Raw genomic sequence first — 27933 nt, forward strand, 5'->3', positions numbered from 1 at the left:
AAATACAGGGGGCACCCTGCTGGGTCCAGGGCACTGGACTCCTACTATGTGGCTTGGGGCACCCAGCCAATGACAGCCCGGGCTCTGGGGGCACCCAGGCCGGGCCTGCAACAGCAGGCTGTGATCACATGGCAGAGGACAACCAAAGAAGCACACAGACACGAGTTGCCACTTCCTGGCACTCTGTTGCATTCCCTGTCACGTGCCAGCAGAACCCCTTTTATTGAGGAGCGTCATGGCTCTGTCATGACGCTCTTTCTTAAAGGGGAAATGGGCCCACATTTAAATGGGCCATCGACCACAAGAACATGCAAGACTCAGCCATCAACGTCAAACCGTTCAGTGAAAAACTCAACAATCATCCGTTCTATTAAGACACCCTAGAGGAACCACCGTTGGTATTTGCCAACAGTGCCAAGAAGCAATTAAGTTATGCAGTGAACACTCTTCACATAAATGAACATAAACAGTGTGTGAAAATGAAGATGACGCTGAATAAGGACTTTATAGGATTGGCCACTATCCCTAGCCCTAAATTAGGATTGGGAAAGCTTAAAAACCCATGCTGGCGGTCCACTTGCTTTGCAATGGTTTGGAGTCGCACTGCAAGGAACTTTGCCTATGTCCCGTTGTAGTAACAAGCTTAAGGTTCACCCACACCTCAAACCTGCCAACCACGCACGCCCCCCCCCCCATTGCAAAATGTATAAACACCACACAAATAGAAAGCGCCATTCTCATACATTAGATCAGCGTTATGCTTTCAGCATGCAGCCTGATTACAAACTCTCCATTCAGCCTTGACTTCTTTCCTTGCTTTCTCTACACTATATCCATCCGTACCAGCATCACACGTTCTAGTGAAAGCATCCTTCAGTTTCCTTAATAGAGAGTTGCTTTGGGAGTCACTGAGGAGGGAATGTCTGAGGGAAGGGTACGTAAAGATACGAGAGGTGTTTCACGACGGTAATATGGCAAGAGTCAGATACTTCCTAAATGGAAAAATAAAGGGGCAATTTTCTGTTAGGATGGGTATTTAACAGAGGTGTGAGCTGGATCCCACCCTGTTTAGCCTATTCAGAAATGAGTTAGATGAGTTTCTGGCTGGCCTGCAATTGGATGTGTTCAGGGTCGAAGCCAAGGCTATTCCTCTCCTGCTGTTTGCCGGCAACGCCATGCTACTCGCTCACACAGAAATATCAATGAATAAACTACCTGGCACCTTCTGTATTTAATGAATTTGCAAGAAGCTGCTCAGTAACAACAGCAACTAAAGGCAATGGTGTCAGGCCCAGATAAATGCCCTAGGAGGAGTTTTCCTATAAATAGTTATTTAATTTTAGTATCTCACTTTGACTACCTGAGCGTCCGCTTTGATAATAAAACAGGATTGAGGCCATAGGCGGAAAGCAGTTGGAAAACATTTGGCCAATATGCCAGCAGCGTTCAAGTCTGGTGCTATATACAATGCACCACAGTGACTTGTTGAAAATACCTTCCTTTAGGGGCATCTTTTTCTTAAAGGAAATTCTGGCCAGACCCCTGCATCTAGAGGTATTTTTTATTCCACCCTCTCACCAACTGTTTATTGGATTTGATTGTGGGGTAAGCCATAGGCCAGAGAATACCAAGCTACATTAAAAGATATTTTGAATGCTTGTACAGAGATCATGTGGATGTGAAGGGTGAAGAAAACTTGTATGCAATGGACATAGGCACCCTCTCAGAGACTCCAACTATGATTACTAGGGATTCCCTTAGGCAAATAGGCGATACATGTGCAAATAAAAAGGCATTGTGGGTAACCATGGACAAATGACCCATGCTGTTCTGGTATTTGAAACAGGAGAATATATGGGGATTGAGGCTTATGTAGTCTCAATTAAACAAAGGTAGGCCAGGAAGCTATTCATGTAGCTTAGATTGAAATGCTTCCCATGGGGAGATCTAACTGCTAAGTGGGGCAAGGCGCCTAGGGCTGGGCTCTGTGTATGTGATAACAAGACTGCTGAGACCGTGGTGCACTTCGTAGCCTTATGCCTACATTATTACAGATGAAAACAGAGAGAGCTTATTATAAAGTAGGCGGCTCAAAGGTAAGTCAAAAGCTTATTTATTAACATATGTCTAAGATATGGTATTTATTTATTCATTTGTAACGCACCAAGGGCCCATAGGCATTAAGGCGAGTATAATAAAGATACAAGAAAAACAAACATAAATAACAACTGGAGAAACGCTACAGAGCCGAAGACAAATTCATGAACCAGAAACTGAAAGTGGCAAACAGAGGTAGTCAGGGACAGGCAATTAAAGTAGTATTAGCAAATCCAGCAAAAACGTATTTGAAGAAGTGAGTCTTAAGCACCTTCTTAAAGGGAGGGAATTAGAATATTTCTCTCAGGTTTAATGGTCGGCTATTGCAAAGATGAGGAGCCATTGAGTCAAAGGCCATTCTACCAGCTCTTCCAAGATTACCACGAGGCATGGTCAACACATTGGTGTTGCTGGAGTGCAATGTCCGGGCACATGATTGAAAGGCGGGCCTAGATTTTAGATATTATGGACTCTTCCCATTCAGACATTTATGAGCAAGCGTAAGAACTCTTAAAGCAAAAAACGCTGTTTCATTGGCAACCAATGTAGGGCGCGACAAGCGTCTGTAACATGATCCCTACATTTGATTTGGTTCACTAGTCTAACCGTGCTATTTTTAAGTGTCTGCGGCTTAGTTATATTGCCTTGCTTAGTGTCGTGCAGAAGGCTGCCGCAGTAATCTATCTTTGCTCCAACAATGGGCCCGGCCATGCAAGCACAGTTCTAGTTGGATGGGAAAGGGTGAATATGGCACAACAGTTACAAAAAATATGAGGTGGTAGAAACACCATTGTTTGTGTAGGTTTTCATTGTAAGGGAGGCATCCAGATAAACTCCCAACATTTTAACCTTTGTTGCCACTGGAATGTCACAACCAGTGTTGAGCTAGAGGTGCTCCCAGGACAGGTGCAAAAGTAGGGAAAAGTAATCCACTGAAATCAAAAAAGGAGTGCACCCCTTGCAGAAAAAAGCACAAATTGTATTCATACATCACGGCTGGGAAGATGAACTGAACATAGCCAACTTCACATGCCCACCGCGGGCTGAACAGTTTATAGCCACAAACAAAACATTAGCATATGCAAAAAGGAATGTAACATAAATATCATCTAACATTATCATTGGCTGGTCATCACCAGTACCCTAAAAAAACATATACATTATTCAAAAACTACTGGCAGTTGCCTATACATCACAAAAAAGAACACAACCTACCCAACATGATCTCACCCCCCAGGGTCAGCGATGAAATGCACCAATCCCATCTCAGGGAATAGTTCGATAAAGAGCTGATTCTAATTGGACCTTGCTTCCTCAGACAACTTGGGCCACAACGTCCATCCGAGATTGAACAATGAGTCGCAAACCAACATGGAACACACCTCCTCTAGTGATTTCCCATTCTCACTGTCTGCACCAGCTCATTATGTAGCTCCTCGTCTCGATACATGTTGCCAATCCTGGTACACCATCTTTAAGTAACTTCCCTGCAATGAATGGCCTTCTAGAAATAACGTGATAGGTCTACTGCGGACCACCGCTCCTGGACCATAATGTATGCTAATTTCTCCATGTTATTTGTCCAATTTCACATTGTGGCTGCCTGAGAACTGCCCCCACCCCTCACTGTGGCCTTCACAACATTATGTACTCTTTCCCTATCTGATGCGCCAGCAGCAACTGTCTGGGACTAGGCCTCCGTCCCTTGAGAAACACTTCCCTTGCAATAACAAGTTGGCAACTATCTCATACCCTTCCCCACCTGCCCTTGAGCGCTCAGCCTGCTTGTAGGACAGAAAGAAATGTAATCAAGTGCTCCCAATTAACAACTATGGCCTAATACACTATTGGCCTGATTCATGGAAGTGTTTTATAATGGTGCAATCCCATAGGAAAACGTTCCATGAATCAGGCCCTATAATGGCAGCTCTGGCACTCTGGTTGAGGTCTACTCATATCCCTACAGGGAAAATTCACAATAATGAAGTGCTATGTGTTGCACACTATATACTTTAAAAACTGCAGAAGGCCAAAAGAGCATGTTTTCACCATGAAAAAATATATACCTTGCTGAACTGTATGCGTATTTGTGTCTGATGGTGGGTGTGTAACTGTACGTGCTATGGACCTATTTTGAAAGATAAGAGGTGCAGGGGAGAAAATGCGGCTCTGGCACAATAAGTCGCCAATATGTAATCACGAAAAAGTTAAGTGTCCTCTATTAGCGGACACTCTCCTCCCCTGCTCACCTCATGTATGAACAATCAAATCTGTCAAAAAGTTCATGTAAGGCATAATTATTCTTTTTGTAATTTCTCATAGACAAACCAGTCATCTATAATGAATATGTACATATATCAGTTCATTTACAGTTGTCACGCCAACCAAAAAGACTGCTTCTTGGAACCCCTTTCTTCTTGAAGCAATTGTTTTGCTGATATTTGGTGGTTTATGCCACCAAAAAACACCAAAACTGAAAAAAGGGTCTGAATTACAAATGTACCCTTACACTAATCCAAAAGCCTATTTATACACACAGGAATACTTTGGCAAAGTTGAACTTAACGACTTCCAGCTAAATCTAAAAAAGCGATACCGCTAAGAAACATGAATAAAATCATTTTCATAAATTGTGCAATAGACACCCTGCCATACAGTTTGAGTACAATTGTGTTTATTCGACTTGCATAATAAATAAAAAAAATCGAACAATTCATATGTTTTGGGGAGATTGAAGGCTGTAGCAAACGGGCTTGCAGAAATGTGGGTTTGAAAGAGGTGGTTGGTGTCAGTAACAACACTATTAGGCTCTTTGACTCTCCTTGCCACATGATCCTAGTGCACTTACGCCAATGCCTTTGGTTCTCACTACCTTGGTTGGTGTCACAAGTCCTAGAAGATCATTTGTGAATAGGAGACCGCTCAGACGACAGAGATGGTCAGTGCATAACTCTGCCTTTCAATTCAACCTTGTTTTCAGTTTGTTTTCTCAGAGCACAAATTCCCCTCCCCTCCCGTGTCTGCAGTGGTGGATGCACTCCCAGATGATAGGGCTCAGGCTTACTTATGCCTAACGTGGTCCATCTGTCACCCTGGGCCATTCCTTGATCTCACCAGGGCGAACAAATAGACTGACGAGCCTGCAGTGAGGGTTGGCTGGGCTCTCTGGCCAAGCAATAGCAGGGTGCCAGATCAAATTGCTCCTTCAGATAGAAAAGGTTGCCCAAATACGGAAGCTGATCTCTGAAGCTGCCTTGCATGTGGCAAAGGCAACAACTGCGCTGTGAAGCAGTGACACATGGGGCAAAGGTGGCGTTCCGAAGTGGTGCCACCTGCGCCAAAAGAAAATAATGCATCCTGAAGCAGAGCTGAGTGTGGCACATTATGAAACGCCACCAAATGAATTGATAAATGCTCAGATGCAAGTGTGTATTTGAGGAAGGGAGTGGATAGTTCTTGGACCAGCCCTGATTTCAGAGCAAAACTGACTTGAGTGTTTAACCAAGACTGTGTTATTTCTGACTGCTACATTGACTGTCTCTATCCTTTCTGTTTTGCTGCTCTTTACAGCCAGGTGGTATGAAAGCAGGAACATTTGAGCCATATCCAACACACTCCGAGGAACCCTATAGGCCAGCGCTTACAAGAGTAGACACTGGAGTAAAAGAAGGCGGAAGACTCTTCCAACCTCCCACTGGAGCAAAGAGCCGACCAGTTCACAGCATCCTTGCAGCACATGTTGTAAAGTAAGGCAATTTTGTGTTATATTGATAAAACTTGTAAGGGCCGAACTTCATTTATATTGTGTAACCGTGTTATTTTTTTGTAGGATGTAATTTGCTAATGCCATCCATGTGTTTCACAAATTTGTACTTTACTTTCTCTGTGTATTCATCTAAATATCTGTACCTGTACAGCGTAGGAAATGGCCCGGAACAAGAGGGAACTCCTGCAAAGCTTGTCTTGCCGGAGCTCTGCTCCATCCCGAGGGCAAGGGACTAGCACAGGGAACTCACAAATCTGTTCGGAAGCGCTTCAGAAGGCTGAGGGGGGAGAGTGAATGCTGAAACAGTCAAAGCCTCACATTAGAAAGTGCCCCAATTGGTATATACGTCGTGCAATTTACAGACATTTTTGTTTTTTAGAGTGGGCATTGTGACCAAAGAAAAGAGCAAAGTCCAACTTCCGTTACTCCCTCAGAGGGGTTTCTTGCTGAGTCACACTACCACAAACCTTTTAGATTTGACATTGTGGGCATTCTAATGTTCCCAAAATGATCTTTGCTTTTATGCAAATCTCCAGGCTTACTGTGTTGTGTGACCTGGGACCACGTCCTCGGCCACAACGACTCCATCTCCAAGAGCACCCTCATCCTGCAAGAAGGAGAAAGATCCCTGAGTAAAACATTTCTATTTCCAGCCCTGGACCTGTACATATACAGGTTAATCTATTAGTCTATTAATTGTATCTCTTTTCGTTAAATGTACATTTAAAAAAAACGTGGTTCCTCTTCAGGGAATTATTTTCATGGCTTTATCCCAATATTAACGGCTGCAATTACTTTCAGTGAACGCTGTAAAGTACCACTGTTAAGGTCCAGCACAAATTAATACATTAGTAAAATACAGTATGTATGACTTCATCGTAACGCTGTAGGAACTTAATTACAACCATTTAAGCATTTTCCACGTCCTAAATCAGACTACTTCGAAATAGAAAAATATTCACCAATTAAAGTGCCCCACACAAATCCTATATGGTACCTCAATTTGTTCTAGGTTTTACTGACTTCGAAAGACAGCTGCATCTCAATTCGTTGGGTCGGAGTGAAAGCAATGGAATTCATGTGGATATTTATTAGCTTACAGCAGTAGTAACGGTTGATGCAAGAAAATTGCAATTTGAACAGTGAAATAGCCAGGGAGTTATTAAAATTGATGGTGCATTCACAGCCTCCAGAAATTCACCACAAGTGGTGTCAACGCCTTCTTCTAAGGGGATGATTGTGAATGGACTTCCTTAACTCCTCCAGAGCTCATGACAAGTTAAGCAGATTGTATGTAAGGAATACTGTCTGAGGTAAATGCCACTACTGGTGGTATTGCTGAAAATCTTCCCAATTTCCATTTTACCGATTAGTAAAGTGGTAATGATATTGGTATTGCTGCAATACCGCCGGAGGTATTCCAGAAATGGTTGGTGAATGATTGGTGGAGAGCGCTGCAAAGTGCAGTCAACCACACTCTTCTGAGAGGCGAACTTCGTGAGCGCCCTGTGTTCTACACCGAGGGGATTTGAAGAGGAAGGAGGCTTAAAAACCCTGAACAGGCACGGATCGCTGCACGGATGTGCGTGCCAAGTACAGACAACCACAGTTCACCTAGGGAATTAAGTGCAGGAAAGGAAGAACGGTGAGACGATTTTTGTTATTTAATCAATGTGAGCCCATGCCTCAACCCTACTGTATATGGCGATATTGCAGAGATCTGATTACAATCTCAGTTGTCAAATGGGCCAGATGAATAGCCCCTCTCCTTCTACGTGTGTTGCGGGTTATGTAAGAGGGATAGAGGGAACTGTAGGTATTTCACTAGAGGGCAACATTGTTGAACAGACTCGGGTACATTCAAAAGCCCCTCAAGTGGGGAAAATTCTAATTACTTTCCACATGTTGCAACAAAGCACTGTAGACCACCTAATATGGCCTTGGCAGTAAGTTTGGATTCGAATCCCATCTTTATTAAATCAGCCTCACTGCATTCTTTGTTTCTGAGATTATGTACAGATCTTTGTATGGAAATTGAATCAACTTCATGCAGAGATAAAAGTGGTCCTTCAGCTTTACTTAAAAAACATAAACTCAACCACATTGCATCCTCTTAAGCCAAACTCACTACAATCCATAATTAATCCTGGGAATGCAATCACTTAGTCTTGCAATCTTTAGTAAGACTTTATGATAATATTACAGAGGAGGTGCTGTCACGAACCAAATTAGTATTTGGTTTATTGACAAAAATTACTTAATTACAGAAAGAAAGATACTTCGAAATAGGGGGTAATTCAGTATTGCAAACACAGGGAAATTAAGCTGCATCCCATATGCCGGCCTGTCCCCTAAATACCTCTATAAGTAGAGAGATGGGTGATGTTATGGCCAGGAATGAAGGTAGGCTGAGCCTGACGCCAGAGTGACTCACATCCCCTTATTCAAGTTATACAAAATATTTTAAATAAGGAAAAACTTGGCAAAGTCCATTTTGCAGAATATCGTGAGGAAGAGCCTTACTGGTTTGGTAAAAAAAAAAGAATAAAAAAAGACCTAATTTTAACAAAGAAAGTTCCTCAAGAGAATTATTAAGAACATTCTGTTTTCCCCGAGTCTCCAGTATTTGGGTAACAAAGAGGAATCACATAAACATCAGAAGTTTAAGTGGAAAATTAAAAACAAGAACATTGATCAAAGGACAAAGCAAAAAGATATTTTGAGCTACTCTCCCCATTACAACAATTGATATTGATATTTTATTCACGCTCATACACACGTGTTTCAGAGCGTGACAAGACAAGGAAATTGACTCAGATTGCCAAGATTCACCTATATTGAACACCGAAGTGACCATTTCAGAAAGCCCTTTAGAGGAGTAATGTATGAGTCCGACTATATTTTTGGATTTGCTTTATGTCCACATCAACGTGGATGAAAGATTCTAACAAAGTTAAGAGGATCACATCAACAGATTAATGGGGTTTGGGTTATTACTGCAGTATCCAGAGTTCAAGTCCATTAAATAGTTCAAAGTTATTAAAACAAAATTCTTGTATCCCAGCGTTGAGAATGATATTGATATAGCGAACCCTTTCGGGAGCAATGTGACAAAACAGTAGTTCATTTTCATTCTAAAATGACTTTATTCGCCCAAGTTTGAGTGTGGATACATCTATTTTATTGACCATCCCAATAAGAGTGAAAAATAAAGTGTATGATTAGGGCAATACAGAGGAGAAAATTAAAGCTTTCTCACTATGAATATGGATTAGTAACAAGACATAGCAACAACATACCTTGATATCTTACTAGTGGTAGGCCCTCGATTCAAACTTTCTAAAGAGAAGAGGTATTGTAAATTGTGTAAGCAGATTAGGGAAAAGAAAACATGGAAACCCCTGCATACTTCACGTAAAAACAGTAGGGATATTTGGCAGCTATGTTTTGCAAGGCTTGGTCATTAGTATTCAGACTTGGTGGTAGACCTAATGTATGCATGGTGCATGGAAGGTCAACACATATCTGTGATTATTGCTTTATGTAGAGTTTTACTGCATTTGTATGAAATGTTATAGGACACTCCAACATTGTTTTGTAAATTAATTTGTGTGGAAATGATTTGTTGGATATATTTATTGATATTGGTAAGGTTGTGAGAAGTTAACATCACACATGCCGACCGTTTTTCTTCCTTACAATAGCCCATGTAAATAACTTTAGTAACTGTGCCTCCCTTCTGTACAGAGAAAATGAGATCCACTTTTAGGACCATTTTAACGTTTTTAACTCTGTATGGGGTGGAAAAAAAATTGTAATTCTCTTGCAAATGTTTTTTTTGGGTAGGAACTAAAGGGGGAAGAATATGCTTATAATTGTGATTTGACCGTTATATCCTGACTCACAAAGAGCCCCTTAATTTAATTCCAACTCATTGTTAGAGACTCTTGGCTAGGAGGACCATCCGTTAAAAACATTGTAAATAAGTATAGTTGTAGTTCGAAATTTCTTCTTAGTGGGATTGCACCTAAAAAGTGAAGACTGGAGGAGGCCACCAGGGGGCGCGCTTATGGGAGCTGCCTGAGCGCGTAACTCCGGACCAACAGGCATAGAAAGTGGGTTGATCCCCCACTCCGCCCCCTCATCCCCTGACAGATAATTTTTGCACTGAGCGACGTGTGAGGGGCCCAGGCACACTCGGGAGAAACCTGAGGGGAATCGCCCCTCTGGGGACCAGAGATATCCGATGCGGGAGCTGCAGCATTAAAGTGAAAGTGATCCCACCGCACCAAGCTCTGCCTCGGGTGCCTGCGATGGCGTCGCAGGAGCGGCCTGTCCCTCACTGGAGGAGGCGGGGAGGAGAAGGTGGGCCAGGCGAGATGACACTCTCAGAGCTGGAGGTGAGCACCCTGCCTGCCCCCAGCACACAGACCCTGAGGAAGGTGATTTGGAGCGAGATAACCGAGGCGGGAGCTGCAACGGGAAGGTTAAAGTGGTCCCGCCACTTCAAGCTCCGCCACGGGTCCCTGTGGATGAGTCACAGGAGCGGCCTGTCCCTCACTTGTGAAGGCAGGAAGGAGAAGGAGGGCCAGGCAGGACAACGCTCTGGGAGCTGGAAGTGAGCGCACAGTCCCCCCCGGCACCATTTCACAGACCCGGTAGGAAGAGATTTGAGCGAGGCTGGGCACCATTGCTGGATCCCCCACAACACGGCCCAGAGAGCCACGAAGGGGAGGGCTGATTACAGTGCTCTTGGTGCTGCCTGCCTCACTCAGGGACGGCTAGACTGCAGGGTCCTCCACTCCTTGGAGGCCCCCGAGACTGATGGGGTTTGTGGCCCAGTGGGTCCCCCGGTTGATGTGATGACCCCTGACCCATCTCAGGGGCATGTGCCTGCCTCCGTGGGTGAACTTTGGGAGCTCAAAGACGGTGTTAGAGAGTGCTGGTCCTGCCTGCCTCATAAGGGTAATGCTGTCTGCCGGGGCGCTTGGACTCAAGGGATAACTGCTCTGGGACACTACCACACAGAGAGCATACTGGGTCTCCCGACTCCAGTGGTTGGACCAGCCCTGGTGAAGTGGGGTTTGAGACTGTGTCAATGCAGGCGGGTGATCGGTCTTTGTAGAAACTGGATAACCAGAGGGTCTGTGCTCGTATAGACTCGGAACAGTGAGTAACCCCTTTGAACCACCTTCACATTCTGTGGAAGGGTAAGGCCTCAGTAGTGGGCAGTGAAGGTAGTGTGCTGTCTGGAGAGGATCCCAACTGAGGAGGGGGCAGGAAGCTTTGTCCTAGAGGGGGGTCACCACTGCCCAGGTGTGGGCCCTTGTATCCCGCATGGACTGGAAACTGAAACTGGAGCAGTTTGGGTACCCACTGACCCCGAGACCGAGAAGTGATACCTCAGACGGGACCATGCTGAAGGGAGGAGAGAACCCTTGTCCACAAAGAGGGACATTGTCTCGTTATTGGAAGAGATTCTGGTAATGAGGGCCGACAGCGGTGGAAAGGTGGACAAGATTAACCTCAGAATAGATAAGATGGACGAGAGGTTGCAGGTGGTTGAGCATAATCAGTCATCCCTCGATACTCTGGAAACTCAGATGGACATGTGGATGGCAGAGCTGGAGAGGAGAGAAGGGGAAATCCCCCTTAAGATGGACGATTTTGAAAATCGCGAAAGGAGGAACAACCTGAGATTCTTTTGGGTGCCGGAGAGAGTTGGCAAGACAGACCGAGATCTGCGGAGGGTCATAAACTAAGCTGCAAAGGTTTTGTTTGGAGACAATACCATTGATGAGCCCAATATTGACAGGGTACATAGTGAGAGTGGAGTTGATAGAGGCCCGAGGTCAGTCTTGGCTCGATTCCACAACTACCCAGACAAACAGATGATCTTGGAGAAAGCGAAGACTGTTGGTGCGGTGACACTGGGCAGTGCCATCATTACAGTTTTTCAGGACCTGTCCCCCCTAACATTGGCAAAGAGACGCCTATGTATGCCTCTCACAAAATGGCTGAATGAAAAGGGGGTCAGATACAGGTGGGTGTTCCCTTTGGGTAGACGGATATAATTACAAATTGGTCATGGAAGAGGATATCCAGACGGTCTCGGGAGAGCTCATGTGAAGTGTTGGGTCCACGCCGGAGATAGGAGCAAAGAATCCTGAGGGCAGACAGTGGCGAATTAAAGGGCTGAACCGGCGTAGAATGCCAGGCTTGAGAAAATTCAAGAAACTGAACACTTCCCTTACCAAGCCTACCTGACTCTGGAGACTCTGTGCCTTGCAGAGACCCTGTGCCACGACCTAGTTCTGTGGGTCAGTGGTCCAAGTTCTCGAGGCCTTTGGGTGCTCTGTTTCTGTGTTTTTTCTTTAGATGGGTTTGCAGATCCCCTAAAAGGGGTCCCTGATGTTCTGTGGAGGGGGCGGGAGGGAGGAAGCATTACCACCCCGATGGACTGTGGCTGGGAAAGTACCAGAACTGAGCAATGTTTTCGGCGCAGCGGTGAGGGGAGTCGGGAGGGGAGCTTTGGGAGAATAAGGGGTAGCTGGGAGTTGGGAGCTCATGTAACAGAATTTTATTGGTCCAGCGTTTGTCCAGTGATGCTAAGTGGAGGGAGCCAGGTGCGGCTGGAAGGGAGGGTGAAGGGGGAGAGAAAGAGGGGTATGGTTGGGGAGCAGTTGGGGAAGGAGACTTTTACATTCAGGTTTTTGCGACCCAGGTTGAAAGAGCCTGGTATTGGGTATGGTCTGTCCTGGTTGAGATGTTTCGGTGTGAGACCGTCTTCGGGTTTGCACACTCAACGTGAAAGGCCTAAATTCACTGACCAAACGGTCATTAGTGGCCAGAGAATTCCATTGCATGGATATGGATGTCGTTTTCCTTCAGGAAACTGGGTTCACAAGGGGAAGTGAAAGGAAAATTCGATGTGGGCTTCTCGGCCAGGTGTACTGGGGACCGGCAACGGCAAGTAAAAGGGGCGTGGGTATTTTGATACACAAGAGGTTGGAAATGGAAGTGGAGAAGGTCTGGAGGTGTGAGGAGGGAAGGGCAATCCTACTGTCGGGTCAACTGAAAGCGGTCCGATCCACTCTCTTGGCACTTTATGCCCCCAACCAGGGCCAGCTGCATTTTTTACAATCCAAACTGGAAAAAGTATTAAATGAAGGGGCAGGGCATCTTATCGTAGGCAGAGCCCGACCGGATTGGGGTCTCCCGTGGGGAGCGGGGAGGGGCTTCTGGGTTGTTTGGAACTATGCGCCTGCGTGACGCATGGCGTTTCTTCCACCCACAGGAAAGGGGATACATTTTCTTCTCAGTCCCCCATGGAACTTATACCCAGATGGACTACCTTTGTGCCTCCAGTGAGCTTATGGAGAGGGCCCTTAGAGCATAGATTCATCTGATTTCATGGTGCGACCACATAATGGTGTCCCTAGAATTTGCTTGGCTTGGCTTGGCCTGGCCCCCAATATTTCAAAGTGGAGATGCAATGAATCTCTATGGAAGGACCTGGTCTTTCGTGAGGAACCGGAGGAGGCGATAAGGGAATACTTTGTTCACAATGACACAGGGGAGGTGGATCAGGGCACAGTGTATGATGCAGGGAAGGCGACAAGGATGGGACTGCTGATTAGAGAGGGGGCGCGCAGGAAGAGGAAAAGGAACCTGTTGGAAAATAAATTACAGAAGGAGATAGCAGTCCTGGAAAGGTGGATACAGGGTACAGAGGAGGAAATGGGGCATTGGATTGTGGTAGTCTGAGGTAAGAGGGAGGAACTCAGATTGTTGGAGGAAGGTAAGATAATCCGGAAGCTCCAGTTCCTGAAACAGCAGTATTATGAAAAAGGGGATAAGGCAGACGCCCTATTGGCAGCGTGGCTCTGCGGTCTGACCGATGGATAGTGGGGGTGGAGGGAAAGGGGGGCACACTCCAGACATCAAAGAAGGGGGTGGTTGTAGCCTTTGCAGATTTTTACAAGGTAGTATATAAGGGTGATGACCCACCGGAGGGGGGTGCGATAGGGGTCTATCTCGGAGTCATGTCTTTACCGACGTTGTCTCAGGGAGAGGCCGAGGTAATGGATTCCCCCATTACAGGAGAGGATGTCATGGTGGCAAGCTGAAATGTACAAGCAGGGAAGGCACCACGGAAGGACAGGTACACAGCTGAGTTTTATAAATCTTTGTGGCCGTCCTGGCCCCTCATTTAATGCCATTCTGGAAACGCGCAAGGCCAGAAAGACCTTTGTGCGGGCCCCAATCTCGGTAATACACAAAGAGGGAAGGGACCCTTGGGCCTGAGGGTCATACCTCCTGTTCTCGCTCCTTAACGTTGAAGCAAAGTTGTTTGCCAAGGTGTTAGCGTTGAGGCTGGATCCACAAATGCTGCGCCTGGTGCATTCCGATCAGGTTGGATTCATAAGAGATAGAGAGAGGGCAGACACGATGCGTAAGGCCTACACTTAATTGTGGAGGCCCAAAGCTGAGAAGGCAATCCCACGCTCTTATCGGTCAACATAGAAAGAAACTTCGACAGGGCTGATTGGGCATTCTTGAAAGCAACGGTCATCGACTTTGGTTTTGGGTCCAAGTTCCTGCAGGGCTTCTTGGCACTGTACTCTGATCTGGTGGCCTGCGTGTCGGCGAATGGGAATTTCTCACGCTGGTTTGGGTTGTGTCGGGGGACGAGACAGGGTTGTCCCATCCCCCTAATTTTATTTGCGCTATCCCTGGAGCCCTTTGCCCAGATGCTACGGGATGACCCCCGGGTAGAAGGGATCCCTGTGAGTGGTGTAGATTTTAAACTGGCTCATACGCAGATGATGTACTGCTACATCTTCGAAATCCAATGTCCTCAATCCCAGCGGTGGTCGAGATAGTACAACAGTATGGGGCTTTCTCGGGTTTCAAAATCAATTGAAACACTTGTGTATAGGTGCGTTATAAATGACATATCATATCATATCATATCAATACAGGGAAGTCCATCCTGTTCCCGCTGTCTCAGTTGGGGTTCGAGGATAGACAAACCCTGGACACATTGGGGATCAGAATCGAAGGGGGCCATTTGCGTTATCTGGGCATAGAGGTAACAAGGGATATACGCGATTTGTATGAGGCAAACTTCTCACCCTTACTAGTGTGGCTTCTTGACGACCTAGAGAAATGGGGAAAGCTGACAATGTCCTGGCTGGGGCGACTGAACTCAATCAAGATGAATTTTCTCCCTAGACTCCTGTACTTTTTCCAGATACTCCTGATTCCCATCCCGGACTCCATGTTCAGGGAGGTAAAGGGTTGCCTCTTGCAGTCCCTGTGGCAGGGTAGGAAGGCGAGGGTGGCATGCAAGGTCTTAATGCTCCCACTAAAAGAGGCAGAGTGGGCTTCCCTGATGTCTATTCGTATTATAAGGCATCCCAACTTAGAGTTCTCATATCGCATTTGAGGGAGGGAGGGGATTTGCAATGGGTGGGTTTGGACAACTTCCATCTGAGGCCGACAACAGTCAGGGAATGAATTTGGGTGCCCAGAGACCGCCTCCCATCAAGGATCAGGTAGCATCCAATACTGGGCGTCATATGTTATATATGGAAGAAGGGTCCAGAAATTAGGGGTATCACTACATGGCAATCCCGCTTAGTCACCTGTGGGCACCGGGGATCAGGGACTAGATTCCGAACTTGGACAGATTCCATACCTGGTTTGAGGCGGGGTTGTCTTGGGTTGGTCAGTTGTGGAAGGATGGCCACTTCATTTCATTGGTGGATCTAGAGGGGCACTGGGAATAGGGAACTTGTCTGTGTTCTCTTATTTACAACTAAAGGGTGTACTCAGGGGAGAGCCCTGGAGAGAAATGGTCCAGAGAAAACTCACCCCCCTGGAAAAGGTCTTGGACTAAAGTATGGAACTTAAGGGTCTGATCTCTTCCCTATATGGGGCTTTGGTGGAGGTGGGTGGGGATAGCACAGATGAACTCCGGTGCAGGTGGCTAGCAGACCTGGGCCTTGGCTTAGACGATGCATTGTGGCATAGAATATGTAGTAGGGCATACAAGGTCTCAATAGCGTGTCAGTATAAGCTTCACGCAATCAAGTTACTCCACAGATGGCAGTACGATGCGGTCCTCTTCTCTAAGATGTTCACGGAGGTGAGCCCCCTGAGCTGGCATGAATGTGGGGAGCACACTGACTACTGGCACATGTGGTGGCGATGCAGGAGGGTCCAAATTTACGGGGCGAGGTGCTGGGAAGGATCAACGAGTTGGAAGGGGTCCCCAGAACAAAAACACAGCTGTTGATTTTGTTCGGTCTGGAAGATACTTAGGGGGTTTACACTGGTCTACCGCACCTGCCCCACTTCTTGTTGCTGGCAGGCACGGCATGTCTAGCCATGTACTGAAAAAGGGCATGGCTTCCATGTAAGAAGAAATGGATTAATGTGAGTAAAAACATATATGTGATCGAACGGATCACAGTTGCAATACAAGGGAGAGGTCTTAATCTTGAAATAAATGGGCAGAAATTCGATCCAGGTATATGCCCATGTAATCTAAAATAAGGGATCTTGGGGCGTTTCAAGGAACTCGGGGAGGGGTGAAGATAACAATGATGGTAAGAGTGCAAAGGGGAGGACGATTGAATGTTCCAAGGTGTGAGAGACAATCAATGGTCCACGGAGGAGGGACGAAACCAACCTTAACAGTATGCACAAACAAAGTGAATAAAAAGAAGACGAGCTACTATACCCATTGGTGGATTATTAGATAGCACAACGTCGAAACTATAGTTCAGAGATGTTTTGTTAAAAATATAGGGAGGAATATGCGAGTGAGTTGAACTCTCCAAAACACTTATAATCGACTATTACTTGTATAGCGTTTATTTGTGAAAACAAGCTGGCTATAGCAATACATTTTGAGAGCCAACATAAATACATCTGACGGTTAATTGGTTTATGGACTTTGCATCAAATTTTTTGCATCGAGGGACATTTTCATCAAATTTTTTGCAACTAAAAGATTTGCACCGAATGCATTTTGTTGGTGTTGTTTTTTTGGGGGGCTGTCACCCCCCCCCCACACCTTGTTTTTTACCCTTTGAAAACCACCACAAAAAATTAACCCTTTAACCCTCAAAAACATGCATTCGATGCATATTTTTTCGTTGCAAAACCCTTGATGCAAAGAAATTAGATGGAAAAGAATTTGATGCAAAGACCTGTTACCCGGTTAATTGGCTCTTGGTTTGCACATGCACTTTTTATCTTATGTGGTTTAAAGCATTGGATGATCTATTATTTTTTATTTTATTTTTATTTAAAATTATATTGTTTATTTCTAAACTTTTCATTTATAGACAACAGTTATTCACAAAATACATTTCATTTGATTTTCATAAGCAGTATTTTCTATTAGACTGTTCCAAATTTGGATAATCGTATAAACCAGTTTATTATCATTGCCCAACAAAATCTGTGCCCATCAGTCTTTGGGGTCCATTTGGATATTAAATGGTAAAAATAGGTTCCTAAAAAGGGTTTGCTTGTTATTTAATGCTCTGCAGTCCATAATAATCTGAAAAATTGATTCTGTACTTTCAGGTTGTTTACAAAATCGACAGAATGCTAGGCACATCGGAAGTTGTTTTGTTTTCATTAATAGTTGTTATGTTGGTAGCAAGTTTAAACGAAGCCTCAGAAAGGTATCTCAAATCTGTTGATCTGGGAAAAGTTTGAGATATTTGGGTTGTTGATTTATCGCTCTTATCTCATATTCACAGTGTGGATTAATTTAATACTGTGCCTTAAGGTGCAACGTGGCTATCCAGTCGTTATGGAGAATCAAATTTTTTTTGCGTGTTGTGGGCGCTTTGTGAGCATTTCGATTGATATCTCTGCCACTCAGAGTTTTTGTTCTATGGTACTTTCCCATTCCTTCAAGGCTGTGTCATTGCAGAAGTTTTCTTTGTGTCGCAAAATATATATTACCGGTATTCGATCCTCACTCACTATTTTCCTGTATAGGTCAAGTTGTTTCCAGATCATTATCGAGTGTGGGACTCTGTAGCAATTTCGTATCGAATACGAGCATGGGATACGATGGAAGCAATGACAGTACTTTTCTCCAATAGATAGCTTCTAACTTTTGCCAGATTGAGGGATCGAGTTTGGTCATAGTCTCACTTCCATATGACAGTATTGCTGCCACTTTCTGTCTATAGAATGATGTTACTGGTTTTAAAGAAAATTTACCATATTTTCGATGGATAAACGCCCCTTGTCTGGCTAGAGAATCCGCTTTTGATTTAAGGTGAACCACCCATTAATTTTCTGTTCTTGACTGGTTAATCCACATGCCCAAATATTTAACTGTGGATACTTGCAGCAGTTTTTTTTCTTGTAGAAATCATGATGGTATTTTAGATTTCTTAGACGACTAATGTGTTAGAGACATGATTTTCGTTTTTTGTGTATTAATAGTCAGTTCGTTCCTGTTCATATAAGCGTCCAACTGGTTAAGACTTAGCTGCAGCCCTCTCTGTGTTTTGTCAAATATAACGATGCCATCAGCATACATCATACAAGGGAGGTGGACCGCATTGAGTTTAGGTGGATTTGTAGTTGACACTTTCGTGCCTTCCTCAAAATCTGATGTAAAAAGGTTGAATAAGGTAGCCGCAAAAGAGAAACTTTGTTTAATTCTGTTCCAGGTTTTAATGGGGGCCGTCACTACTCCATTGTCATGCAAATTTGTATGCTGGTATTACTATAAAGTTGTTTAATGGGTTCAACAATGTTCTGGGGACAGCCCCAGCGATTCAGTTTATCCCACTGTCAAATGGGAAATTATATCGTACCTCCTATTGCAACGAATATATGTATATTGGCCTACGCCAAGCTACTTGTAAGCCGCTTGGGAAGAAATCTGTGTTGCAAGGTCCTGAACTTAAAATCAATGTAAGCTGCCATTTTAGGTCAATCCGCCATTTTAGGTTTGCTCTGTAAAGTCACCCTGTGAGTTAAAATGGTGGACGATGTCATTCCAAAATACAACATGGCCGTCTTGACCTCTGTGTGTAATTAATATGTAACTTGCCTGCTGGCCACTTGTTGAGGTTGTGAACTGAGACCTTGTCCTTCGTTGACCTGTGTGTAAAGGATTACTCGCATCAATGAAACTAATCCGCGAGCATATGTTAAGAACAATGTATTGAAATACTGAACTAAGAACATTTGTTTAACTACATTGTATTAATGTTTGAGAAGACTTGTATGAGGAATCCCAGAATACACAGTTGCTGTGTAGGCTTGTTGACGTATGTATCAAAGGCAAACTAGTTGCATGTGGATATGCGAACTCGGCATGAACCCTAGATCAGTAATGTATTAGAGGAATATTAACCCAAAGTAGGGTTGGACATCATGTTCGCAAATGGTATAAAATTGCCACACATTCTAATGTACAGCGTCTCTCACTGAACCACGCTGTTGTTTGTTATGTTGTACTGAGGGCCGATAGCTATCTGTTACTTTTCTTGGAAAACTGTTCAGTATAAAATAAAGTTCTTTGTATGTTCCTTTGTAACCCATGTTCGGTGTATTTCCTTTTGGGGGAACTCAGCCTCGATATTTTGATTTCGTTTTCACACCACAGTGCCTGCATGTTGACCATATCAAATGCTAACTGCAGGTCGATAAATGCTGCATATGTCTGGGTTTTTGTTCTTAAAGATTCTTGTTTTAACAAGTTTAGCACAATAAAATTAATGTTTGATCCAGCAATTTTGATGAACCCTGTTTGTCTTACCGCTTGTCTGTTGTTCTCAGTCGCCCAAGTTAAGAGTTTATTCAGTAGAAAAGATGCAAACATTTTTCCTAATGGATCAAGCAGTGCAATCGTGCTATAATTGCTTGGATTCTTTCTATCACCCTGCTTATAGATCGGTATAAGGATTGCTAGTTGCCATGTCTTATGTATTTTGTTTGTCTCTGCTATTAATGTAAATATGTGGGCTCACAATTCTGCCCAATGCTGGGGATGACGTTTTATCATATTGTTTGTCAGCCCATCTGGACCAGGGCCAAGAGGCGTGTTCAAATTGGTGATGAGGGTCAAAATCTCGCCTTGTTCCCATGTTAATGACCATTTCGTTGATTGGTTACATCGTGGGTGATCAGTCGGTATTTTTCTTTCTTTATATAATTCCGTGAAGTGGTTGATCCACATAACTCAGTTTGTTGGTTAGGTCGTTGATTGAGAAGGTTCCATAAACCTCTGTAATTTCTGTTCTTTAGTGCTTCCAGCATGTATTCCGCATCATGTTGCTTTGACAAGAATTGTTGTTTTCATCGGTTGGTATAGCGCTGTTTTTCTTGTTTCATGAGCTTGTATTTATCTTCTTCTATTCCTTTTAATAATACTCTCAATCTCTTACATAGCTCTGTTTTTTTCTCCCTGATTTGGGGATTGAAACAATGTAAATGTTGCCTTCTAGCTTTGGCATCATATTTTAAAGATTGCTTAAATGGGCTTAAAAGCCAGTCATGATTCAGTTTCTCAGCGCCTTCTCGACTTCTTTTCAAATGTTTCTGATAGTTTTCTCACTTGAATTTGGGACAATCGATGTCTATTTAGTTTTCCATTGATTTCTAGCGGTGGAATTGTGAGTTTAGTTTTTGTTAAGGAGAGTGATGACCAAGATATTGATAGCATGCAGTGATTGTTGTTGCTTGAATAAATGTTCCCAGTTTTTTGCAATATCTCCTTGATTCCTTGTGATATGTAGATATAGTCTATAGTCACAAAGGAATTACCTCGTGACCAATTTGGCGTCGGGAATCCAATGTCATTCATGGGACTAACAGTAAGAAACATGTTTCCGCTATCTATTTCTTTAGTCCATCTTTGGGCTCTTTGAGGCAAATTAGATATGTCATGTCTGCATCCATTGTGGGCATATAGATAGAGGTTCAGATCACTGCATATGATAAATTCGATCTGATTGAATTTCACAATTGCTTGGTCCCTGGGCGAGAAAACGGTATCTATGAAAATGTCATCGTTTATAGCCACCGGATTCCAATACAAGTTCATTATTCCCAAGTTTTTGGTGTGGGTAGTGAATTTCTTATCGCTGCCTTTTTCAGGATTCTGGGTCAGATATTTTAAGATGGTAATTTATGCTCATGGATTCAAATTGGTGGATTAAATGATTTTAATATTTGCATCTAATTTAATCAGTGTTAGAAGTCCTGCTGAAGGTCTTCCTTTGCTGCAGTGGATTGCCAAATTCGTAAAGGTGATGTATCCATCGCAAACCGGTTCTTGTACTAATCATGTTTCTTGTAAACAGACTATTTGGAACTTCGCAAAATCAGGTCTGTTCTGTTGAGATAAGTGTAGGTGTCCTCTTTAATTCCATGAGCAAATTGACATCACTTAATTTTCTCGGATTGTTGATTGTTACCAATGAGACTCACTCTGTTCATTCATCATTTTGTTGGTGTGTTTCATATATCTCCAGAAAAAGTGCTTGGTAATATTCGTTCATAGGTTACTACAAGCCCTGTCCTCTCTATGGCTTCTTGAGGACAGTTTTCATCTTTCTACTGATGTGGTGTTTAAAGAGGTGAGCTGATCCGTATCCGATATTGATTGCCACACTGTCTTGTCGTGTTCCTGTTTCACAGATTGCTTGGACCAAAATTCTCTGGGCTTTTTTTCAGTGAATTAACTGCAGGCGAGTCCCAGTTGGTATAACTGCTTTTCGTACCCCGTAATGAAGTCCATTGTTGACTTAGAGTGCAGTTCAATCCATACTAAATCCTGGGATTGGTCGTCTACAAACTGGACCAACTTCACATCGTCGTATCGTATACATTGCAGTTGGAGGATTACATGTAACAAGTGTAGTATGCTGGTTCTATTTAATATAAGCCCATCATTGAGATTTTCAATTCTTTCCAGTTGTAGTTTGGTAGTGGTTGGTTGTCTTTGCGGATCAATAAATATAGGTAAATTCAATTCTGGTTCAGTTTGTGGTCGTCTCGTTTTTCTCACCTCCTCTTTTGTCTTCGAGAGCTGTTACATTTTATATGGTCATTTGTTGAAGCCTCCTTATCAGAGGCTAGGTCAATCACTCTAGATTGATCATTGTATGAAGACTCTAGATTAGTGTCTGATATATCCTCACACGTCAATTCAACATGGGTGGATTGTAACAAGCCTCCCTAGTCATATTGCTATATAATTATGGGGGAGAAATCGCTCACATTCACCAATAGGTCACTCAAGGACTCTTGACTCACATCTGTGTAGGTTGAAAGATTGAGGAGTATTCTTTGTTGGTTTTGTTCATCCTGTTGGTTCTCTTCTATCGGTTGTTCAAATGGGCGACCTTCCGTGTTCAGAGATGTTTTAACAAATACTTTATTTTTTTGCTCCAAGAAAATATCCTTTTTCACCTGTGGTTCTGTTGTAGTACTCTGCGGAAGTTGTAACTTCCTCAAAAAGGCTCTTGAACCATTATTCCTCTTTTTTGATTTTTTTGTAATTTCTTGTTCCTGTTTTGCCGAGCTGTGTGTATTCATTGGAACGAAAATATCAAACGTTTCTTTCTGTTTGTGCACTGTCTCCATGCAGTGTGTAATCTCACTATTTGTCTCTTTCTCACCCCCGGTTTTAGCCGTTGGGGTCAAATTGCTGTCTTTATCTTGCTCAGTAATCTTTTGCATCAGTTCTGTTTGTTTCAGTTGAAGTCGATCATTCTCATTTATTTTTATGTTTATATGATAAGTATTCGAGAGCTTCTCTAGCACAACATTGCTCAGATGGACGCCTACTTGGTTTGCGTTGGTCTTTGTGCCTTGCAGATCTTTTTTCGCATTATTGGCATTCAACAATGCAAGAATCGCACTGGTCATCAGAACTTTTCCTGCCCGGTCATTCCTGGCGATCTCGAATAGGCGAGTCTGCCACATCACACTTGCTTCAGCTTCCTTCTTAATCCGGTCTTGAATTCTAGCCATAAAGGCTTTTGAGTATATTTGCTTGGAGTGAATGAGAGCAAGTAAAGTAGCCTGATCTTTCATGGTCTCAATGTTAGCTTCTTGAAGTTTCAGGAAGGGAATCATATCTTATGATGTTGTGGCAATTAACTTATTTTGCAGATCCATCATTGTCGTCGGAATGGGATCTTTTTGACATCCTTGAGAGGTATTGCAGTTGCATTTATCACTTGACTTTTCGATATTTCTTTGTGATAACTTACGGTGAGTGTCAGCAGCCTGCAAGCTCCTTATCTCAAGAGGAACGACATTATCCTCCTGGGGCTCTGATATAGTATATTGTTCTTTCTGTGTCTGGAATATAGAGCTTCTTGAAAGCAGTGTTGAGGGAGTGTGGTTTTCCAACTTCTTTGTAACATGTATTTCACCAAAGACTTCATTTCGTTTCCCATGATTGCTCATGAGCATTTCAATTTCTGTAATGTCCAACGATAGTCATGTTGGTTGTGGGATAGGAGTCTGGTTATTTGGTAAGGACATTTCTTTGGATTTAATTTGCTGTGCCTGGTTTTTCTGCCATAGCTGTTTAGCCAGAATGGCTGTATTTATTTTGCGACATTTTGCAGTTTGGGGCCGCGAGTAAGTAGCTATGTTCATAATCAGCCGTAGTAGAGGGCAGTGCAATCGGTCTCTCACTCTTTAGTAAGTTTGTTTTTATTTCTCTAGCCTGTTGGTGTTTTAAAAATTGCTGAGGCCATGCGGTCTTACTCGTATCAGTCCTTTGTTTGCCCTTCTGCGGTTCTTGGGTTAGCATTTCCACTCTACCAGGTGCGAGGATCTGATATCCAACTGCACAGTTTCGGAGTCATGATTAATTATCCCACCGTCACGTTTTTGTAACGGTGGAAACGTCTTTGAGTTTTGCATTTTTTGCATTTTTTCCAATTTAATTGCGCCGGGTTCTGGAATATGTGTGTTCATTCGCTCAAGATCTGCATCTTGCGAAGCCTGTCCTACTAGCTCAAGCCATTCTGTCTCATCTTCACCTCGTGCAGAGTCCCCTCCTCCATTTCCTCCTAAACATTGTCAACCATCGGTAACAGACCGAAGCCCACCCCCCTTACCGGAGCACCAAGCCGACCGCCCTCAAAGTCTCTCCCTGGTACAGAAGGACCGGGCATAGTCATATCCGTCATCCGCGTTACAGGGGCGGCCATGGCAAGATATCCGAAGTCGAAAATGCTTTGCACTGTTGTTGTGCCAGGGGGCACGTGTGGACTGCCATGATTTTTGCCACATCTCGGGGCAGAATTGTACTTACCCAAATCTAACAATTCCAGAGCAGAACTTGTGCTTCAACAGCAATTCTGATCGTCCTTGCGGCCACAGAGCCCAAAGACCACAAGACTCTGCACCCGACTTCGCGGCCGCTCCGTGGCGGCGGTCAGGTTATGAAGGGTGATGTAGAGGAAAGTAACAGCAACAGAAAGAGGTCTCCAACAGCCACAGAAAAAGGCACAGGTACCAGGAATAGCGTTCTCAACAAGACTCTGCACCCGACTCTGTGGCCGCTCCGAGGCAGGGGTCGGGTTATGAAGGGTCATGCAGAGCATAGTAACAGCAACAGAAAGAGGACTCTAATGGCCACAGCAAAAGGCACAGGTACCAGGTATAGCACAAGACTCTGCACCTGACTCCGCACCCGATGATCTATTATGATATATGTATTAATTTTAATAGAAATTGATGTATGTTGTAAATGTCTATATTTGTAATAAGATGGTATGTTTAAAAAAACGTTTTTAGAAAATGAATAATTAATTAAATAAAGAATTTAACAATACATATATAGCCCAGACTGGCCTTTTTCGCTTTCAATTGTTTCCATTATGGTCTGTACTTCTTGTCTATAGAATAATTGAGATTCTATGGAGATTCCATGAGGCATCCCTTCTGTTTAAGGTTTAATTTACAGCCAGATATTGCAGAAAATTCATCAATACTACTAAGAAGATTCAATATTAAAGAAGATGGGTTAGAAAAATGTATCAGGGATCCTCCACGAGCACATAGTCAATAAGACATCAGAAGTAATCCAAGAATGAGCGTACAGCAGGCAATAAGTAACGCTGTTTATTACAGCTGGACAAGCACAAATCAAACGGCACAGTGGAACAGAACTGGTTAGAAGGAGCTGACAACACCGTTCACTGCGGTCAGATCTTTTCTACAGTTTAAAGTTTATTTGCATAGTGAAAAACTGTTTCGATTACTGTTGCAAAATAATAGACATCCTACTCAGCTGACTGGCGGGACTGCGTCAGTCCCCTAGAGCTAGCAATATGTTAATCAAAGATGATTGGAGAAGGCAATCTGGACCTCTCTGTTCATCACATCCCCTGTGGCACCACATTCTTACCATCTCCGCCCCAAGAAATACCCTTTTGTTTTATTTGTAATACAAAATCGTGCTGACTTCTGAGATTTTATTCTCCTGCTGTTGGTCAGCGCACTTAGGACAAGACACAGGGTATATCCTCATATCCCATACTGCTGAAACCCCCTCATGTCCCTGTTGAGCACCCCCACACTGATCTTGTCCCCAGACTTCTCGAACTGCATGTGTACAGTAGACACATTTATTAGAGCTGTTAATTATATCCTCTCCATCTAACGGTGCCCTACTCCGCTCCCATTACTCCTGCAACTGGTAGTTTTGCCCCCCTCGGTTTTCGCTGGTTCAGCACCTTTGCTGCATTCCCGCCTTCGATCGATCTATCTATCAACACTCTTTTTCCCACCATTTCCTTGCTTACTGTTTTGGGCATCCATGTCCCCTCCTTCTTCTTCATACCCCTCCAAGGTGGAGCCTATTACCATGTAATCTCTCCCATATGAGGAACATGCTACCCAGAATGCATCATATTCATCTGCACTTGGTGGTGGCACTGCAAACACCACCTGCTCTTGCTCATCACCATACTTCATTCCAGGACGCTGGACCTCATTTTTGTTATCTTTTCCTCTATCCTCCTTTCTCCCATCAGTAGCAGACATTGTATACCAAATTCTTTTACTGCTGCAATTACAGCTGACAACATCAATAACTGAGTTTGTCGGTATAATCTCAAACCCTGAAGCCCTCAGTGGACTTCTCCAAAATTGCAAAGCAAGAGTGTTCCACGTACAAAACCACTGGGCACCCCCTGATGGTTTGTTGCTGCCTTTTCTATGGCAAACGCTGCAGCCACAAGCGCCTGCTTGCAGGGAAGATATCCCTGCATCACTGGGTCTAGGAGACCGCTGTGATAGGCCAGAGGCTTGTGTCCCTGCGGTTTCTTCTGCGTGAGCACTGCTGTCATCACTGATCCATCGGCATAGGAGAAAAGGTAGAATTATTTCTTGTAGTTTGGGGTTGCCAACACTGGCGCATGTTCCAATGCCTCTTTGAGTTCGACAAAATTCTCGTTAATTTCTGAAGTCCATTTTATGGGTCTTTTCTCTTTCTGCGCTTCCTTCAGTTCCTGTAGGAGTGGCTTTGTGAACGTAGAGTAATCAAATACCCACGCTCTGCAATAATTGCATAAACCCAGAAATTGCTGCATCTCCTTCACTGTGTGGGGAGGTGTTGTTCTGTGAATTGCCTCTACCCTCTCTGGAGTTATCTTCTGCCCTTATATACTTATAATCTGTCCCAAGTATACTACTTCTTCCTGGCAATACTGTAACTTGTCCTTGTCCACCTTGTATTCTCACTGCACACCAGTAAGTTGTCTACATACTGTATCACCGTGCTTGGCATTTGAAAATGTATCAAGTCCATATGAATCACCTTGTTAAATATACTGGAGGACTCACAGTACCCTTGTGGTAATCATGTGTGTTCAAACCTGATCCCCTGATACGTGAGCGCCGTATGATACCTGGAATCTGGGTATAGTGGGATGGCGAAGAAGGCATTTTTGAGGTCAATTACTGTGAAGTACTTTGCTCTCGATGGGAGGTTGCACAGTATTGTGGCAGGATTTGGCATGAGCGGGAATTCTGCATCTACAACATTATTTAGGTGGCACAGGTCATGTATGAATCACCACGACCCCCCCTTTTATTTCTTTATGAGGTATATGGCCGTGTTGCATGGGAACGTTGACTTCTGTATTATGCCCTTTTGCCATAGTTCCAGGAGGGTGGTATAGATACTTTCATCTGCCTCGCAGGACAGTGGATACTGCTTTGCTCTCTGGAAAAAATCTCTCTCTTTGAACTTTATTTTTACAGCCCATGCACCTTTTAGCACTCCCATGGATCATTGGATCCAGTTATCTACAGTTTCCCTGGGACCTTCTTTAAATCCTCCTGTGCGTATGTGGCCTCTCTTTTCACCATGCGTGCCAGTTGTGGTACTAGTCTCTTAAATACCCTTATGGGGCAGGGAATTTGTAGCTGGAGCACTATTTCTCCCTCTTCCTCTTCCTCCCCATCTGAGAAAAGCTGTTCGTCAGTCACCCCTGTTATGGTCAGGATTGGGTCAATACATAGTACTGTTTGCCATTCTATGTCGTCCTCATCTGTTCCACATAATATCACCATGTCTTTTCTAGTGATCCCTTCTTCAAGCTGCAACACTATTAGCGTGCCTGGGGCAACTTCTTGTGGCACTGGGGCTAGAACAAACATTCTGATGCTGGCTGAAATATCTTCCCTTTTATCTGTGGCACCCACCCCAGCAATATCTGGACCCCATACAGAAATAGGTCAGGGTATGTGGGTTGTCCTCCCAATGCGTTGTGGAATATACAGCTGGTGTTGAACACACCATGGAATTTTCCATGAGTGAAATCACATGTTTAGCTTACTCAGTAAGCCCCTCCCAAGGATGTTTATGGGGTATCTTTTGAGTACAATAAGGGTGCTACAAGGTGTTGTGTCCCTATTATCAAAGGTAAATCTTTTGTTACTGGAACCGTGACAAATGCACCAGAAAAGCCCTGTGTGTCCATTACTTTGTTTGACAGTGGGAATTCACTCTACTTCATGCATGACTTGGTGGCCCCCGTATC

General features: G+C 43.9%; 1 protein-coding gene across 1 annotated transcript in view; it reads left to right on the forward strand.

Annotated features, from left to right (window-relative positions):
• The window catches only part of CFAP96 (cilia and flagella associated protein 96), a 321028-nt gene that overhangs the window by 207698 nt on the left and 85397 nt on the right, over window positions 1-27933 (forward strand). The window contains exon 7 of the mRNA XM_069631516.1: window positions 5668-5843. Within this exon, the coding sequence (XP_069487617.1) occupies window positions 5668-5843 (176 nt within the window). The remainder of the gene's footprint in view (window positions 1-5667; window positions 5844-27933) is intronic.

This window comes from Ambystoma mexicanum, chromosome 6q (genome assembly GCF_040938575.1).
Source record: "Ambystoma mexicanum isolate Mex_15411 chromosome 6q, UKY_AmexF1_1, whole genome shotgun sequence".
NCBI lineage: Eukaryota > Metazoa > Chordata > Amphibia > Caudata > Ambystomatidae > Ambystoma > Ambystoma mexicanum.